Source organism: Simochromis diagramma, unplaced genomic scaffold (assembly GCF_900408965.1).
Source record: "Simochromis diagramma unplaced genomic scaffold, fSimDia1.1 OVJJ01000705.1, whole genome shotgun sequence".
In the NCBI taxonomy this organism is placed as follows: Eukaryota; Metazoa; Chordata; class Actinopteri; order Cichliformes; family Cichlidae; genus Simochromis; species Simochromis diagramma.
In genome coordinates this window covers 1,128,373-1,148,669 of record NW_024387448.1, presented here as the reverse complement: position 1 = coordinate 1,148,669, position 20,297 = coordinate 1,128,373, and the positions used below count along the sequence as shown (strand labels likewise).

The following is a 20,297-nucleotide window of genomic DNA, read 5'->3' as shown; positions in this document are numbered from 1 at the left end:
GCCGTGATGCTCCGACAATCCATTAGTGATGTGCGATACCACTGATTTCCTTTCCGATCTGATACAAAGTAAAATTCAAGATGGCATCGACGATACTGATCCGATACGATACTTTGTACAAAAACTTAATGTTTCATTGTATTTCATAATACAATATATAATTGTATTATGTAATTCTAATCATATAGCTTCGTAATGATTACAGGACATCAGACTACTTGTTTTTATTGCTTAATAATACAGAATTATCATATAGAAATTAAAAAACCCGAAGTTGTGCGCTATTTGAGCACGTTGCCTGCCTGCAGCACTAAAGGACTCCGCGAAAGACGTCTCTCTCCCACTAGCAGCACCTGTCCATATTCATACATAAGGCACACGGGATTATAAGGGGCACTGTCGATTTTCAGAAAATTCAAAGGATTGATTTTAAGTGTGCCGTATTTTCCAAAAAACACGGTAATAACGACGGCCCGCTAGCATGCTCTACCAAAAATAGTGCTTTGGTGTATCTGACGGACGAAAGCTAAACCAGTTCCACACCACTGAAGTTGCAGCATTTTTACAAACCAATTCTGGTTCATCTGTTTCATTCAACGATCCGCTTTCGCCCTTCTCATTCTCCGTCACCGCCATGCTTTTTCCGCCATGTGCGTATGAAAACAAAGGCACTGCGCATGCGCGTTTTACCCATATTCTATTGCGATATTTCATTTTCTTATCGTTGCCCAACATTATACCGGTATTACTGTGAAGAGTATGATATGGCCCAGCCCTACATACCAGCTTCTCTTTACAATATATGGATGCAACGTGTAAAAACTTGGTGCTTATTGTTTTGTCCATTATTCATACAACCTTTCAGAAAAGTCAAACTCCAAGGTAAAACAGAGTTCAGGCAATTCAAGGTTCAATTTATTAAATTTTGTCCTTGCCTGGCAACAGGGTATTATAACAGTAAAAATCTACAACTATTGTTATCCTTATTATTATTATTATTATTATTATTATTATTATTAGATTCTTCACATAGGATTAGCATAACAATGCAAATTTATGCGGTTTAGTTTTTTCTACCACAGTTTTGAGTAAATGATGTTAAGCTTTTTAGTAGTAGTAGTACTTGTAAACATGGTTATATTGAGAGGAAAGATGAAAACATTTGAAAATATCTTTTTTTTTTTTTTTTTTTTTTTTTTAATAAAAACTAGTGCAGAACTCATGGCTCGCACAGGGAGAAAAAATGAATTATTCAAGGAACAAGAAACTGTGTAAGAGAACTCCTTCATGTATTTGTGAGCTTTAGGAAACCTTGGACTTTAGAGCTCTACATTTTTGCTGCAAAATCTCAACATTTGTGCTATGACAGCTTTCAATTTTAGATTATACTTATGTAATCTACAGCTTATAATGTCTTCTGTATCTTATGCTACAGTCTCACTAGGTAAAACAGTTGTTAGAGACTACAGCAAGATCCATGTGTAATGAACTTACAGTCTTCTCATGTTTTGAAAGAATTGCTTTGAAGACAGCAGTCTGGTTTGCGACCACTCGGCAGTCAGTTACTGTTCTGAAAGCAGCTTGGTGTTTCAAAATGGCAATGGAAAAGCAAAAAAGATGGAGTCAGTCTGCTGTCAGTGGTTATTAAATGCAGTGTCTTTATGATAATACAGCAATGAACTGTGATAAATTTGTGAAATTGCAAGGCTGTTGTTGTCTACATACACAGAAATTCAAACTGCTTACATTCAGAAACCAGTTGGAACCGCATGAATCTGAAACAGAAACACAAAATAGTTATGTAGTTGCTGTAGGAACACAGTGTAACTGCAAAACGACAGACACAGCAGCATTGCTTTTATTATAGGAATATAACCAAACTCCAACCAAATGGCAATAGCTGAGTCGTTTCCCCTAATTCACATTGATAGATGTGTCTCACTCAGCTTCTGGGTAACCAGCTACTTGCAACTGGTTGCTGAATGTACAGATTTAATGGAACCCCCACCCCCCCAGTTGCAAGTAAGTCGCTGTCTTATTGTTGCTCTAGTGTGACTGAGGCATAAAGCAGAGTCATCAGTCCTTTGCAGTTGAAACAGGGCACTCATTTTAATAATTAGACTGGTTTAGTGCTCTGCCATAAAAATTGATATATGGGTGAATTACTGCAAATGCAGTAATTGCTACATGAGAACGAATTAAATGTGAATAGATAAAACTTAGTGACGCTACTTGCCATATACCTGGCGACAGTTTAGTTTCATCTGCATCATAGATATCGTACATGAACATCCATCCCATCCATCCATTCGCTTCCGCTTATCCTTTTTCAGGGTCGCGGGGGCGCTGGAGCCTATCCCAGCTGTCATAGGGCGAGAGGCCGGGTACACCCTGGACAGGTCGCCAGTCTGTTGCAGGGCCAACACACAGGGACAGACAACCATTCGCACTCGCATTCACTCGCACATTCACACCTAGTGGCAATTTGGATTATCCAATTAACCTATCCCCACAAGTTGCATGTCTTTGGACGGTGGGAGGAAGCCGGAGTACCCGGAGAGAACCCACGCAAACACGGGGAGAACATGCAAACTCCACACAGAAAGACCCCGGCCTGATGGTGGAATTGAACTCAGGACCTTCTTGCTGTGCGGCAACAGTGCTAACCACCGTGCCACCGTGCTGCCCGTACATGAACATGTTTGTTGCAATATTGAGTACCAATGAACAGTATCACTTCCACAAATTCAGAAATAGAACTTGGTGTATGAACTTTGTTCTCAGTGTAGTAAAGTACAGAAGTACTATAAGTGAAACTTTAAATGACTTCTTCAGTGATATAAAAATAAACATTAAACGTCTTGATATAGAATGGGGCCCTTGTGGCACAGCTTTCCTTACGCGCCTCTATGCCTGCCGTTTCTGCCAGTCTAATCAATCAACAGCTGGTGGACTGCAGCACCGCAGAGATGTGACCTTAAAGACTCATAAAGATGCATTACACGCCTTTATGAAACCTTCACAGCTTCTGCATTATTGTTCTAATAATCACATCACTGGTCACGCAGATTTAATGCTTCGATCAATATCTCATTATTGGAATGCAAAACCCTTTTTCTGGTAAATCATCTACCAGGGGAAAGGAGAGAGAGTCAGAAAAGGAGGTGGGGGAGTAATTACAACAACATATGACGGAGCAGAATATATAACTCTGGGAATATTGTAAATGTCTTCTTTAGAAAGAAACAAGTTCTGTAATTTTTCACTTCTGAGCACTTCATTGTGCAAGGATGACCTTTATTTGACGCTAAATTCGTACAGAGAAAACTTCCATTTTATCATATTAAATAATCCTGCTGCAGCCCTCAGTCTACATGTATTCATTACCTCCCTAACAACGTGTCAACAATGTTCCCTCTAAGCTGCGCGCGTGTGCAATTGCGCACTGCGGTCTCTGCACACAGAAAATCTGCGTTGCGTACAAAAAAAAAATCTAACCTGAATTGAAATTAAAATTAATACTTTAACAATTCTGTTTTGCAGTGTTAGTCAGTAAGTGACTGGCTGCTCCCGTATGGGATTAGAACGATGCCACCTTATCCCATAGTCCAGCCAATAATGCGATTCACATTCGTATATACGCAGCTAATCAACGTCGTTGTGAGGCTATGACAGCGTCCTTATGTGCCGACTCCGGTGTTTTAGCTAGCAAAGCGGCGTGGCTGATGTGGAGCCACGTTAATGACAACGTGTACAACCATTGGAGATGTGAGCAGGACAGACGGAACAATTGACGGAAAAAGTGTGGACTTTATACCAGTTTTTCAATTGTGTTGATAGGCCACATAAAACCAGAGTTATGATAAAAATATATGCAATGTTTGGTTTCCTTCCTGATTACTATCGTTGTTTATGAAACTGCGTTTTATAAGGAAAACGCTCGAAAGCACTCTCCGCCTGTGAGCAAAAACAAAACCAAAACCCCCCCCCGTCTTTCCTATTGGTGGAAAAATGTACCATGTCGACCAATCAAAAAATAATATGGTAACATGGCATTTAGTTGTTTAGGAATGGGGGGCAAGTTTTAGGAGTGACGGCGGTGTTTTGAGATGTGAGAGATTTGCGACGTTTAGCGCAAATCTTGTGTAGTTAGTGTGTAGTGTAGTCAATAGTTTTGTTGTAGTAGTTGTAGTAGTAACAACAAAGTAGTAGTAGTAGTAGGCGACTACTGAATGTTACAGGTGTTACAGGAGTGATACATCTCCTGTTGTCAGGCCTGCAGGTATCAGGCTTGTAATGTTCTCCTTTATCTCATAGTGCAGCGGTCCCCAACCCCCGGTCCGTGAGTCGTTTGGTACCGGGCCGCGAGAGTTGAGGCTCAGGTGTGAAATATAGTTTTCAAGGTTTTTATCGGTTTTCAGCGTTATTTTGTTATCGTTTTGATTGTTTACTCTGTTTTCCTTGGTCTTTTCACGTGTGTTATGAATAAATCTTCTTTTTTTCGGTACCGGTACTAGTTTTATTTTGTTGTATTTATCCGCGACACCTTAAAGGCCGGTCCATGAAAATATTGTTGGGCATAAACCGGTCAGTGGCGCAAAAAAGGTTGGGGACCGCTGTCATAGTGGACAGAAATTATTTTTTGGAGTGGCACAAATAATTTGTGTGGCATCAAACTTGATGTAGAACAGCTGATTGTTCTGTAAATAGTTTGAAATGTTTATTTAAAAAAAAAAAACAACCCTTGGCTGTGTTTTTAGGTAAACAGCTGCAAAAAACTTTGTTGTTTGCATAACTCAGTTACTTTTTTGAAGAAGTAACTACATAATTAATTGCCCAACATTGGTCATTATATACTGTATTTTGCAGACAGAGTTACAGGACTCTCTCCCAGACCACAGACTCATAATACAAGTCAGAGCTTTAGAAATAAAAAAAAATGTTTTCAAAATTGGAGTTCAAGTTATTTTTAACTGTGTAGCTCATGAACAAGATTTTCTTTTAATTTTCATTGTAAGTGGGCTAAAGTACTTAATTAAAAGTAGTCTAACATAGATGTAAATGCTGTAATTTGATTATTTTAATAAACCATGTAACTTGGATGGCTTCGGTGCTGGCGTGACCACAGTGTACATGTCTGCTGTTGCTCACAGTGGTCCAAGGGACCGCTCAGGGAGTTTGTGTTTGCTTAGACACATGAAAAATTAGAGGGAACATTGCATGTCAATATCATAGTCAAGCTATTAGCCTGCATTGGATATGTACCTCTCAAATATCACATTTATGTTCTTTTGTTCATTCATTCATATCTATAGACAGATAGATATAGAGACACACACACATCTGCAGCAGAGGGATGATGGAAACATTTGTCTCATCTGCTCCTTACTAATGGTGAACACATTGCTGTTCAATGCTTCAATAATTTTAACTGAACTTCATTAACTTTTTCATTGTCTTGACCAGAGGTTCCCAAAGTGTGGGGCCCTCACCCTGGGGGGGGGGGGGGGGGGGTGTTATCATGGCTGTGTGCTTAGGTTAGTTGGAAGATTAACCAGAGTGCTCTGGAGAAGGTTATTACCAAGGATGTTTCTGTGCTTTTCCCTTGAACATGACTCGTCTTGCAGTTCCTGCTGCCAGAAAAGATCCCCACAGCGTGATGCTGCCACCACCATACTTCACTGTAGGGATGCTATTGACCAGGTGATGAGTGGTGCCTGGTTTCCTCCAGGCATGACGCTTGGCATTGAGGCCAGCGAGTTTAGTCTTTGTTTCATCAGACCAGAGAATTTTGTTTATCATGGTCAGCGCGTCCTTTATGCCTTTTGCTGAACTCCAGCAGGGCTGTCATGTGCCTTATTTTGAAAAGTGATTAGTGGAGTGCTGCAGAAATGGTAGGCGTTCTGGAAGGTTTCCTCTCCTCACAGAGCAATGCTGGAGCTTGTTAGATTAGCCATCAGGCTTTGCACTAAGGTCCAGTATAATATGAATAAGGATAATTTTGAACTGTGAATCATAAAAAAGCTAGGTGTGGTTTGAAAGAGAGATGTAAATTAGAATAAAGATTCACTTTAAACACCGGATCACTTACATTTTCCTTATATTTATGATAAACCACCAACATGCCTAACAAAATAACCCCACATCATACAAAATGTAGTGTTTTTGATCTTTGAGTTACAAAGTAACCAAGATAAACAGAATAATAAAAAAATGAAAAGCTGCTCTACTCACTGTGACGCTTCGATCAAAAGCTCAATTTCAGACCTCTTCAGCCTCATATAACATAAAAGATTTGAGACCTGGTGTCTTGATGAATTCCTGGCAGAGCGAAATATTTGTTAGACCCGCCACTGAAACAGAGTTTTATCAGAGCAGTTTTACAAACACACAGTAAGACTTTTAAATGCATCAGCATTCATACAAGTTCTTATTAATGTAGTTCCCTGTCTTTTCCAGTGGGATGTAGCCATTTTCTGATCAATCCTCGTAACTGTCTTGCTCAGGTTAATAAACTCTTTTCCAGGTTCTTTGACTTTGTTCGGGTTTAGTCTAATCTAGAATCTGACTGAAATCGAAAACATACTGCTGCTGTCATGCTTGTATCCACTAGATACAACCCACAATCCATTTTTTATGTGACAGCAGAGTAGTTCATGACACCAGGACTTTGAGTTAAGTCAGCTGTCTGCTAGCTGAATTGGCTTCCCTTCAGAAGGTTCCCTTCTGAAAGTACATTGCATATCGCTCCCCCTTGCCCTTCACTGCCGTCCATCATATATAATGTGTCTGTCTGCAGAACCAGACACAACTGCCTGAAATATGTGTCCCTCCTGTGAGATAAACACTGTCATCTGTCATTGGTGGGAATGGAGGAAGTGACACTTTGATAGACAGCTACATTTCCTACAAGAAGTGTGTAGAGCGGACGGGGTTGATGCAAAGAGAAGAGAACAGCATATCCTCGTTATTACTACAATAAATTGATGATGAAAAACAGATGACAATTCATCTTGTCGTGTTTACTCGTTTTCTTTTATTAGTAAAAGCATATATGAGTTTTCATGCATTACATTGGGGCGACAGCCTTTAGTGATATACAACTTAATAAATGATGTGAGTGGAGAATATAGGCAACATTTCATTGTTGCTTGGCAAGCTTGCACGTTCCTGAACGTCTCAAATCTCTCATGCTTAATACTGTGAGTGTTGTTTTACAACTTGTACAAATCAGCTCTTTAAAACTGCACTTATTTGTTGTGAATCAAATATAAAGCAGCTGTGTGTTTGTAAGATATGATTTTTAGTCTGTAAAATGCTATGAAATGCTAAGAATTGTTTAGACCAAGCCCTGGCTTTGAAGAGAGATACTCGAGGAATGTGACATATAGACCCTGAAAGATATTATTATATGTTTATGCACTGCTAAACTGTCAACAACACCTACAGCTACCATAAAGAAGGATTGCCAGGCAGCTGTTTGAGGAATTTTCTGAACCACTACAGAAGTTTAAAGTTGCCACGCAAAAACGCCAAGTATTTGTCAGTAAATTCAGAAACCTCACGCTGAGGAGAACAGTGAAAAACGTATTCTTTTATTTTAGATCTGGATCACTTGTATGTTTTGTTTGCAGATAAGAGAACATTCCAAAAGCCAGAAGCAAGTGCTGAAATCCCTTTTATGTGGTGCTCGATAACAAAAGTGTTTGCACAAGTAATTCTTCATGCACTCCACTGTTTATTTTAAGTGCTTAAAATTTCCAGCAGCATAATTGTCAAATACCTTGTTTTTTTGTATCTGTTAATTCTAGTGATCATGTAAAGCTGTGGTCCAATTTAATCCATGTTGTTTGACTCTGCAGGAATAAATATATATTGTTTTTCTGTTAGAAATGAGAACATGCACCTCAAGGCTGAAATTTCATGTAGATATAAATGCATTAAAAAAATGGCATGTCTGTTATCGGTGTCTCAATACCGTTAGCTAGACTTTTCCAGGACAAAATAAAAAAGCCTGCATTTAAGATTTATTCAGTGTTTCTTCTCTATCCTGCAGAGAAAAGAAGATGTCCCGAACCAGTGCTCTGAAGGTCCTGGACCATGGAATGATTGGACCAGAGGGAACAGATAACTGCCATAAATTTGTGGACATCTTGGGGTTGCGAACAATCTTCCCGCTTTTCATGAAAACTCCTAAGAAGATGAGAAAAACTGGTGTTTCAGAGCGGGAGCATGAAGGTCAGTTACTAATTACAGCTGGTCAGCGAGGCTGTGTTCAGCTGTAATCTTGTTACCTTGTTTTGATCTCTTGGAGTAGAGTGACACATTGGTTCAAGCAATGAAAATTAAATTATTGCAACATTTCTAAACTGCGTAAAATCTAGGGGGACAAAATATTGATGGATTGGACTGTTTTTGGTTTTATTTTCTCAGAGACATTATCAATACAGTGGTGCCAATGAATTGACTTTTCCACTTTGTGTCAGTACTTCATGACTCCTCGTGGTGGCACTTTTCAAATGTCTACAAAGTACAGTGTTTGAGAGCAGGGAAAAGGCAAAAACCTGAAGAGATGCAGCCTTGAAATTGGTTAATGTTAGTTGCATAAAATTTTTGCATTTTTCTTCTTCTTTGAGTTAAACAGACATTGTGATGTGTTAAAGATAATTGTTTTGAATAATGTTGAACATCACAGTGTTGCTGTATTGCGATTCTAGGCTTTAAATGGGCACTGGGACTAAATGATAAAACACTGTAGCTTTAATGAACTCGGTTGCTCACAGAACTAAACAAACTGTGGTTCATTTTTAATTGTGACCATACCTGAAAAGACATGTCCCTCTTTAAACCTTTGTATGAGGGACAGCAAGTCTCTTTTTAAAGTTATGGTGACTCTTCAGAATCAGAATCAGAATACTTTATTAATCCCTAGGGAAATTATGTGGGTTACAGTTGCTCCAGTACAGTAACATCAACAAAAACAAACTAGACTATTTATCAACACAGTATGTTAAGATATGAGGACTAGCACAATATATACAAGTCACCGAGTAATAAATATTCAGGGTTTACAGATGTGATTCTAAAGATCTTCTCTTTGAACAAGATAGAAATTTAGGAGTAACATGGCCTTACAAACCCAACAGTGAGATCTTAAGAGATCCACAGCCTACGGCTCTTCAATGGGGTGTCACAGGGTCCCCAGGAAAAAAAATTGTAAATGTAAAATAATAAAATAAATATTCTTCTGTAGCAATAACAAAGTATAACATAAATTATTCTGTAGCAATTACACAAGAATATCCAGTAATGTCCATGCCTACAATTAAACACATTCACTTACTGAAAATTAGAGGCATCTGCTGTGGCAAATGGGTGCAAGCCTTTGACCACAAATTTAGTCACTGCTCGGTGACATTCGTCTATCCTGGCCTGAAAGGAGACGCTACCGGTAGACTGCAGTGAGAACTGCCAGCATCTGAGCCAGCCAGACTCTGTCTGTCTCTCTCATCACGGTCACCTAAATGCACAGTAATGGCAGGTTTTGTAATAAGGCAGATCGTGCTAACATAATATGCACTGTTTACCTGCCGCATTAACGGGAGAGGACGTGCAAACGTTACCGCTGCTGCTGGGTTGAGATTCACGAGTCCGGAGCGGAATTAAAAACACGACATTCATTTAAGGTTATCGCATGTTTTGTGAGCAAATGCTTTTGCATATTCGTAGTGTTTCCTCCCTTAAATGAAATATCTACTTTGCAAGTATTGCTAGTAAAGTATAACCTAACTTTTGAGCGTTTGAGCCGCCATGTTTCCTGCCAGGTAAATGACGCTCCGCAACGTGGTGACGTCATTCGGGGCGACTGGAATCGATAAGGGAATCGTTTGCAAAAATGGCAAACAATTCCAAGCAATTGAAACAGTGGGAACCGGTTCTCAACAAGAACCGGTTTTCGATACCCATCCCTACTTGTTTCTGCTCCTGTTTTCTAGTTTTCTGCAACGTCTAGTCACACTCATTTCCTGCAGGCGCACTCAGTCCTAATCTGCTCATGTATCATGGTTTGCTACCTCTTTGGCCTGTCAGTTTACACTATCAATCCAATCTTGATTGATTTTCCTGCCTGTGCTCTCGAACCTCTCTTGTCTCTGAGTGAGAGATAGGAAGCGCAAACGAGAGACGGCGAGAGAGACGTAGGTTCGTGTCATACACGACATGTGAGTAAAAATGGAGAGGAGACTGAAGGAAGAGGAGGTAGACAGCTTGTCCATCTCTCTGCCCTTTGTTTGATTATCAACGACCGAGACGTAAAATCCTTCCTCTCCTTCTGTTCGTATTAATTAGGTTTCATATGTCAGCTGGGGCTTGCTTGCTCTGCAGAGAAGAACAAATTGTCTTCCATTGTGTCCCATTTTCACCCAGGGACTCAATAAATTAACCTTTGACCCCCTTGAAGAGCAGGACCAAGATAATAAAGCCCCCCCTCAGTGTGTTGAAGCCTCTGGCAGGGCAGACATACTCTTAAAAGACTAATGTGGAAATCCATCCCCAAGGTTCTCCCAGCCCTTGAATTTTGACAAATGTGGTCTTCATGGGTTTGTATTTGACAACATAAGCTGTGTTTGGAGATCAACAGTGTGATATGCAGTAATGATTAAAGAGGTCAAGCTCAGAATCAGAAAATGATGTTTTTAGGCCAAATCAAACCATGCTCAGTTGGGCTGTTTTGTGGTCTTCAAGGGAAAAACTGGGGAATTACTACTGGTCCTTTTTATAGGCATCATTACATGACATTATTATTATTATTATTTTTTTTTTTTTTAAAAAGCATAAATGCAGAACAGTTCCTACTGAAGGTGGAAGTAGGCAGGTGGAATTTATTACATATGCACTAAATGAATTTCTCTTAAATGTCAAGATTTTCAACTTCTCTTGTAAACTGCAAACTACAAAAATGTTCAAAAATATTACATTTTTGGATTTGGAGAGTTAAAATATTTTCCCTCCTATGGAATGTGAGGTATTTTAATTAAATGGGTGGCTGTGTCTCTGGAGGTGTCGCAAGCCATCCACTAATGCGAACGTGAGTGGTTTGATCCCTGGCTCCTTGAGTTTCGAAAGCATCGCTTGGAGTGGTAGCTATAGAGTGCTTAAACACATACATCAAAGTGCTGTATTAAATGTGTGTATGAATCAGTGAATGTTGCTTCTAGTAAAGAACATTTCAAAGCTCAGCGTGGCAAAGCACTATAGAAGCACCAGTTAATCTAACTTACCGTATTTCCTGGACTACAGAGCGCACCTGAATATTAGCCGCACAAGCTAAAATCAGGGCAAAATCCTGTTTTGTACATACATTAGCCGCACCTGACTAAAAGCCGCAGGTGTTTCAATGTTGACTTATCATATGTAAGAGAATATGCACAAATCGAATTGTCAGGAAAGAGATGGCTGTTTGGAGACACACCACTTTTATTAATATTTTGAAAAACAAGTTATGGGTACATATTTGCATAACCTTTTAGGGTATATGTACAAGTAGTGGTAATTACAAGTACAAAACATGTACTGTGCTTCATAAATGAGTAACAAATGTAGTACATAACACTAACCTACAGCACACCAGAAAAATAGATTCAGACTACCTTTTAGGCTCAGGTGCAGTGACACGGCTTTAACAAGAAGAAAAGTCAGTCATTCACCACCATCTTTCTCTTCTTCCTGCGCACTAAAACCACCAAAGTCCTCTTCTCCAGTGTCGGAAACGAACAGGCTCAGGGTGGCTTCATCATCCACTCTCAGCTCCTTTCTTTCGTTGTCACTTTCAAAACCAAAGAAATCCTCATTGTCAGTGTCAGAGTCGAACACCCTCTGAAGAGGCTCCTCTCCATCAGGCAGCAGTCCAGCCCTTCGAAATCCGTTGGTGATCGTGGATGTTTTCACACTTTTCCACGCTGTCAGAATCCAGTGGTGGAGTTGGGCATAACTTGCTTTTTGCAAGTTTATCGCCGCTCATCATCCACGCCTCCAGCTGAACGCGTAGTGCTACTTTGAAGTTTGTTTTTCGCGCTACTTCGTACGGCACTACGTTGCCTGGCGGATGGACATGTGACCAACATACCACTCTTGAACTCCGATCCTTCCGCCAGGCAACGTAGTGCCGTACAACAGCGGAACAAACAAAACAAATCCGCTCATGGACAATCCATAGAAAAGCCGCACCTGATTAAAAGCCGCAGGGTTCAAAGCTTGTGCAAAAAGTAGCGGCTTATAGCCCGACAATTACGGTAATCTTCCATGTTTTTATCCAAAGCTACAAAGAGGATAGTTCACTCGAACAAATTTCTACATTTCTCTTAACAGTTCAAGATTTCTATTAATGATAAAGAGGAAGAGGTTATACCAGCAACACCAAAATACTGCACATATTTCCTGTCAGATATAAGCAACAGGCATACAATGAATTCAAAATTGTCTTTTAAGTGTTTTGTTTATTCTAATTTTTATGCAGCATTACACCAACTAGTAAATTACATACTTTTTATTGAAACTGTGTGTGTGTGTGTGTGTGTGTGTGTGTGTGTGTGTGTGTGTGTGTGTGTGGCACACCAGCTGCTTTAGCTGCCTTTTTACTTTACTTATATTTACTTTGTTGAACTTGTGTGGACAGCTGTTTGCCTCCACCACTGTGCATGAAGCAGACTAATTCTGATTTTGTGCATCTCTACTATTTTCTATTTTCTATTTTATTATTATTATTATTATTATTTTTTTTCAAATACAAACATAATCATTGGGGGGAGGGGGACTCAAAATAACTTCATAGAATCAATATAGTGCTCCTAGTTTGATATTTGGCACATGATTACTGTTATTATTCTCTGTGGTTACAAATGGGACCTGCGTAACTTTCCCAATCACGTCTGTATTGATTCGTCAAACAGCAATAGATGTAATGAGTTGTCTGTCACAATATAAGAGTGAACCCTCCTTCTCCGTAAGACTTCTAATTGAATATAGTGTGACTCAAGTGGTTCTCTGGAATAACATAACAGTGTAGATTAATTAACTATCATGCGCTTCAAACAGAAGTAATTAGGAAGTATGCACCTCGCTGTCCTTCTATCCACAGTCCCCTTGGTTACATTCACTCTATTAGTCTCTCTATCATAAACTTTTTTGTGAAGACTGATCCCTGTGAAATCCTTTTTGAAATTAGCACAGCCCAAATGACCAGGGATTGCCAGACCAAGTTAGCACACAGAATGGCATAATTAATAGAGGCATTGTAAGTGGCGAGAAAACACTGAAAAGACGCAGAGAAAAGAAAAAACCCAAACAACAAATTACATTTCTGTGCTCATAAGTATTCTTGTCTCGACACCGCCATTCACCTTGTTTTAGGGTCTCGGTTTATTGGTGTATGTACTCTGTCATTACCAGTGAAATGAGATTGTATGATGGAAATTGGTGGCAGCCGGTTGTTATATTTAGGTGGCTAATGATGTGAGCGAGTGCGGGAGGGAACAGAAGTAAACAACTAATTTACATGGTGAGGCACAATAGTCCTAGCTCTTTCTCCGGCTCCAACTCAGAAAAGTGTTTGTTTTTTTGTGTGTGCACTTGTGTGCATGTGCGTGTTTGTTTGGTGGTGAGAGAGGGAACAGAGGCCTTTGTGCATGATACATTTTGAATGCCACGCAAACACCTTCCAGTGCTGCAAACGGCCGTATCGCAACCCTTATTTTCTAATGACTGCACTACTATAGGTAATGAGTGAGACATGCTGCCAGAAAGAGACCAGAAGCACCATCATGTTTTATGGCTCTGCAGGTCTGAAAGATATACACGTTGTGGGTATAAAAGATGGAATAGACCATTTGATGGAAACGGCATCCCTTTATGAAAGCAACTCCACTCCTCCTCCTCGTCCTCAATAAGAGATTTCATTACAAAGAAGAAACATCAAACTCTATCATCTTATTACTTTATCACAAGCATCTCTTCTCTGATATTAACAAATGAGATTTTTTTTTCTTAAAGCATGAATGCATAGTAAAATATATGACATTAGATAAATGACTATAATGGAAAAACTTGGTTATCTAGATATTAAGATGAAACTTGTATATTTCGGGAAAAAAGCCCAGAATCAAATAGAAATCTCCTTTATTCATCCTTCTCCCAGCACAGACGTTTTAGGCATAGATTGGTATCAGTAACATTTTACAAGTATGATTGCAAACTGTGTTGTCGTAGTCGTGCTGTGTTAATCCTATTATTAGTGTATTTCAGAGGGAGAGATATGCTGTTAGAGCCTTGTGTAAAGACATATCTAATTAACATCTTCATATTTGGCCTTTTCTCTGTAGGGGGATCATGTTTTATCTCTGTAAACTGTAATGAAATGTGCTGGGGTATATTAACTTGTACTGTATATAAACGGTTTATTTCAACAGACTGATCAGAAAGGGACTTGGACAACATTTAGGCGAAATGTATTACTTAGTAGTAGGGCTGGGCCATATTATACCGTTCACGATAATACCAGTACAATGTTAGGCAACAATAAGAAAATGAAATATCGCGATAGAATATGGGTAAAACCTGCATGCGCAGTGCCTTTGTTTTCATACGCACATGGCCGAAAAAGCATTGCGGCAACGGAGAATGAGAAGGGAGAAAGCGGATCGTTGAGTGAGGATGAACCAGATTTGGTTTGTAAAAATGGTGCCACTTCAGTGATGTGGAACTGGTTTGGTGTTTGTCTGTCAGATACCCACTAAAGTACATTTCTTTTTGTAGAACATGCAAGTGGGCCGTCGTTATTGCCAAATTTGTCGGACTAAGGTGCTCTTAAATCTGGGAGTAATCTGTGTCCTCAACTCCCAAGGTCCCAAAGTCAAACGAACACTGCAGCATCACTGAGAGTTAAAAACTGTCTAAATTCTTTCATCTTTAATAAAGCAATCAGCATTGCTGCTTTACCAGGTTTAACTATGAAGTTTAACATCCAGGCATCAATGAAAACAGAATTTATTACATTTAACGGAGTTAGAAGTTAACAGGACGTTAGCTCGCTATTTTCGCTAGTTACCTATGCATGATATACCATGTTCTGACTGAGAGATTTCTGAAAAAATTCAAACGTACAGCTCTGCTATCACTTCCAGACAGGAAACTAAACAGCAGTGACGTTTGTAAGGTTACTGAGGTTGGGCTAGGTGGTATATAATGATGTGCTACGTGATCGCTAGCGACACAACTATGTTAGCATAACATAAACAGTGAAGCTGGAGGATGAACACTAACACTTTTCCACTCGATAAAAGTTAACGTGAGGGTTCCTGACGGTTAGAGACAAATGCAATCGCATGGCAGGATGCTGTAAACGGACCAAACTTAAGTCAGGAGAACAACTGAGACAATCCATCCACAATAGAAGGCTAGTCATTAATATACTGCAACAACATGGGAATAGAGCAGCTGTGATAGAATACAGCATTAATGAATCAATGGTACAGAAGTGGAGGAAGCAAGAAAAATGAGTTGAATAAAGTTTGATTTATCTGACTGCTTTGTTTTGCTTAATGTGCCTTATAATCCGGTGCACCTTATGGGCCGAAAAATACATATTTGACTTTTTTATTTGGCACACTGCAGTTTAATGTTGCAAAGCACCTCTTTTTAACTTCAGTGGTTATTATTCATGGTTATGCTCAGGATATGTCAGCCCATTTCTACTGGAAATGGCTTTTGGTTAAACTTTCAGCAAGGAATTTGCATTTGCACTGTTCAATTTTTATATCGCTTTAATGCACATAAAAAACAGCTGCTTGTTTAAGTGAAAATAAATGGATGGGGTTTTTTTGCGCTGGTAAAGTTGTGGAGTTGTATTTTGTCTCGCATCAATTATATCATCAGTTATATCGTTATCGCAAATTTTCAAATATATATTGTGATAAATATTTTTGGCCATATCGCCCTGCTCTACTTAGTAGTAGTAGCAAGTAATAAACTCAGCCGTTTCCAATGCACGGGTTGTTTGGTGCAACAAGGTGGAACAAATATATAATATACTAATAATATACCGTACAAAAAGCATTTTTTTTTTTTTTTTTGTTTATAAGACCTATTGTAGTGTTTAGAAAATGATTGCTCTGCTGTCATATACTGTCTGTCAGAAATGGATTAATAGCATGGGTTAAAGTGGGATTTGGCAGGTAGCTGTGAACCCTTGTTCTCTGGTGTAACAATGCAGCAAGGGAAAAAAATCACTTACAAATAAGACACGTAAATTGTATCGTGAGCTCCTGTTTATTTTCTTTGCATACAGGTTGTGACCAGCTGACCCATGCTGCTGTTGCTGCTTTAGGTTTTATTGCACTTTGTAAATTAGATAGTTTAACAAAATTTAAATTACTGTCTGCTACTCTTGATATAATCTGACATTTACCAAGAACACCAGAGCTTGCCCGGCATCGGTCCAATATTGCAGTCTTCATCAGAATACTGCGCAATAACCAGTTTAGCCTGCACGAAAGTGTATTTTGATGCAACAAAACTGCTGTACTTCATTTTGTTTTTATGTTTTTCACTATATGAAAAAAATACATAAATTCAGCAACAGATCATCAATAAATCCTGAAGCTATTGTAAAAAAAAAATCTCTAAATTTAGAACTTTACCCAACCTTTAGAATTTTAGTGTTTCAGATTTCACTGAGCAGTCCTTACCTCTGAAAATAATCTCACAGCTTCTTCTACGGTCCTCTCTTTTTAACACCTTTCTCTGTCTCTGAAAATGAATTATCACACATGAACATTTTTCCTTCCCTTCTGATCTTCTGTAGTTTTAGCCAGGCAACTTTATTGATATCTGGAGCATGAATACGTCAAAGTGATTACAAGAAGAAAGGATGTGTTGAAGACATAAGTTGACTGTGGGATGACATTACTTTCTAAGTACTGAACAAGCATCTTCATCCCATCAACTGTGGGCAACACACAAGTTGCAACACAGAGGTAAATAACTTTCTTGATAGTTTTCTTTAGGAAACTGCCTATCAGATTAGACTACTAATTAACTGGAATTCCCATTCTGGATCGGTCCGTTCCACTTTAACACCTGTTTAACAGCAATAACAGTGCAACCTTAAAATTCTCTTATATTACCTGGTGGAGCTGTCTGCGTGTGTCCAGCACAGTTGATTTGACCTGACAGCTGCTTTTTTTTTTTTCGTTGGAAAAAATGGTCTGAAAAATGCATGCTGAGCAGACGTCAAGTGTCCTGCCACAAATTCCAACCTGGCAGCATCCTTGCTTAATTCCATTAGTAAAGGAACTCTTATTGTTTGCTACATCTCAGAAAGGACAACATTAGATGTCCCATACAAATTACATACAAATTGCTACATTGCCTGTAGTTCATCTGTGATCATGGCTATTCTGACAAATATAGACTAGAACCATATACACTTTGTATACAAAAACTGCTCCCATAAAGCAAAACTGTACTGTATACTGTGTTACAAAGTCTGAAAATCTTACTGAGAAACATAATGAATGAATCCGAAGATGTGGCCTTTGGTCTCTTTCTCCAGACCTTATCCTACAGAGGAACCTCTAAAGGCCTTTTACTCACCAAGTCCATTGCAAAAAAAGTGATGCTAAATTCTGAATTTTTTTGGATATGAACTTGCATTTTAGTGGAAAAAGAAAAGTCGAAATTTAGTGATGACAAGCTGGACCTGGTATTTCTGCACAGAAAACGGAAGAAATGGAGATTCTGGGTTCATCCAATTCTCAAGACAAGCAAGCACCAGGGAGAATTTCATGGTTTGATCCAAGATTTCAAGCTCTATCATGGCCGCTTTCGTACATATTTCAGGATCTCAGTTGGGCAGTTTGGGGTTTTGCTTTTAGAGTTGGGACCACATTTGAGACAGAAAAACAATTTTAGAGAGCCAATTGAGCCGAAGCAGCATCTATCTGTGTCTGAGGTAAAATAGTATTATTTTACTATTTGTATATCCAGTACCTGTGCGCATTTTGAGCTGCAAGCACAGTGGTCTGATTGGTCAGATCTGTTTATTCGCATCTGAAAATTCAAGCTTGGTTAAAAGAAAAACAAATGCCACAAATTCTTCTATGGAAATTGTGCGGTTGGTGTGTACAGCTGTATTAAGAAGAATAATTTTAACTCACAAAATATTCAAACAGATTCTACATGTCATGTGTGTTAAGTCATCAGGATGGCCTGCATTTTGTCAACAGGAGCATAAATAAACCTTAATTTTTGTCATTTCTGCCCACAAATCCATTTCTGCTTCCAAGAACATACTCTCAGATACCTGTTTATGTACTCATCTGAGGAACCGTGAAGATGCTAATTAAACAGATGACTGCTTCAATTATGACAAAAATAGGACAGAAACATTAGTTACTGTGGCAGCTGAAAACATCCAGGACTGCAAATTTCCACCCAAGTTCCCAAATTATCAGACTGTGTACCCACCAACAGGTATTGGAACAAGATGTATTATGCATTTCCTAGGGGCAATATGTAGATTAAGTTTTTAAACTTAGCCAAGCTAATGATAGCAAATTGATAGCAATGAAATAAATCAAACAAACAAAACCACAATTCATTCATGCTCCTTCAGGCACCTCCTGACAGTCTATCCTGTGGTGCTGAGAGGCTGATTGCTCTCCCCAGGGTGCTCTTATTCCAGACTCAATCCGTCTATCATTTAGCTACCACCTATCTGTTCTTCTGTCATTCAGAATTACACCATGCTTCCTTTAACTGTCAATCAATAAATGAATCCAGGCCCCTGAGGGTTATTTGCATGTTAACTTAGTGCTATGGATCCCCTGGGGCAAGGCAAATGCAAATGATGAATGATTGATGGAGGATGAGTGAATATTTGCAATTGGAATATTATACATTGGGTAATGTGAGTGCAAATATTTCTAGGAATATTTGACAGGGATCTTGTTCACTGTTGTGAAGTAGTTTAAGTTTACTCGAGGGTTTCGTACATTACTTTTTGGAAGTGCAAACACTAACAGCAGTCTCGCTTTGTCTTATTGTCAGCAATGATGCAACTCTAACACGGTGAGGTAGGCTTTTCAGACGACATTGTTGCTTGACATTAATAACGGCAATATCCATTGATCTAGTGTTGTCTTCTTTTGTGACTTTTTGAAGGACTTTGTTGTGGATTGCTCCCCCCCCCCAGTTGTTACACTCATTATTCAAAAGTAAAGCACAGTTTTTGGTTACTTGTATAACCTCTGTTCTCTGAAAACCAATTGTGGTATCTCACTATGGGAGATATAGCCTACTCCCAGATTGCTAATGATCGGACAGGACAAAGTGAGTTAAGCCACCTCTGGCTCTCAGCAGCAAATGGCGGAGGAAAAGCTGATAGATCCTGGGGCAGCTATAGGTAGACTCCCTAACCTTAGGCATGAAGGCAGGGGCGAGTTAAACGCAAGCAAGCTGTTAATGAGACCAGCTTTCTGTTGCGAAACAGAGTTATTTGTAGGCTATGCCCTGGAACGCAAACCTAAAGAATTAGCATTTATCCAGCACTGGAAATGTGGAAATGAGTGTCTTGTAGATCTATCGATGTGAATAGATCGAAACAACACATTTTGTGTCAACATTCTGAATTTGTATTTTCTGAGGTGAGAACTGAGGGAGCGTTAATTTCAGAATGGGACCAAATGATCCCCCACCTTTTCGGAATTTGGAAATGTCTGGAATAAAAGCCTAGATACCGCTCCTCAGCTTAAGAGAGAGAGGATATTTTGCTCTCTAAAGCCTTTTTGGCTTGCTCTGTGGCCATTGAACCCACCACGCCATTGTAAATGGTTGGTTTCGTTGCAAACTGTAGCCTGTAGCCCCTGGCAACAGTTATTAACACTCATGAATAGACTCATGAATAGACTGCGCGTGCTTGCCATTCCTCCACCCTAGCAGCTAATTAGCCCGGGGGACGAAAGTTCAGAAACAAGGTCCAGTCACACTGCTCTCTTGACTTTATGTCTGGCTTCATAAAAAAATAAAACATGTCCATACATACTAGGGGTGCAACAATACTCGTATCGGTATTGAACCGTTCGATACAGTGCTTTTGGTTCGGTACGCATACAGTGGGGCAAAAAAGTATTTAGTCAGCCACCGATTGTGCAAGTTCCCCCACTTAAAATGATGACAGAGGTCAGTAATTTGCACCAGAGGTACACTTCAACTGTGAGAGACAGAATGTGAAAAAAAAATCCATG

The 20,297-nt window shown here is 39.3% G+C and overlaps 1 protein-coding gene across 1 annotated transcript in view; it reads left to right on the top strand.

Annotated features, from left to right (window-relative positions):
- The window catches only part of ctnnbl1 (catenin, beta like 1), a 68,612-nt gene that overhangs the window by 16,692 nt on the left and 31,623 nt on the right, over nt 1-20,297 (top strand). Inside the window, exon 11 of the mRNA XM_040013699.1 lies at nt 8,057-8,238. Within this exon, the coding sequence (XP_039869633.1) occupies nt 8,057-8,238 (182 nt within the window). The remainder of the gene's footprint in view (nt 1-8,056; nt 8,239-20,297) is intronic.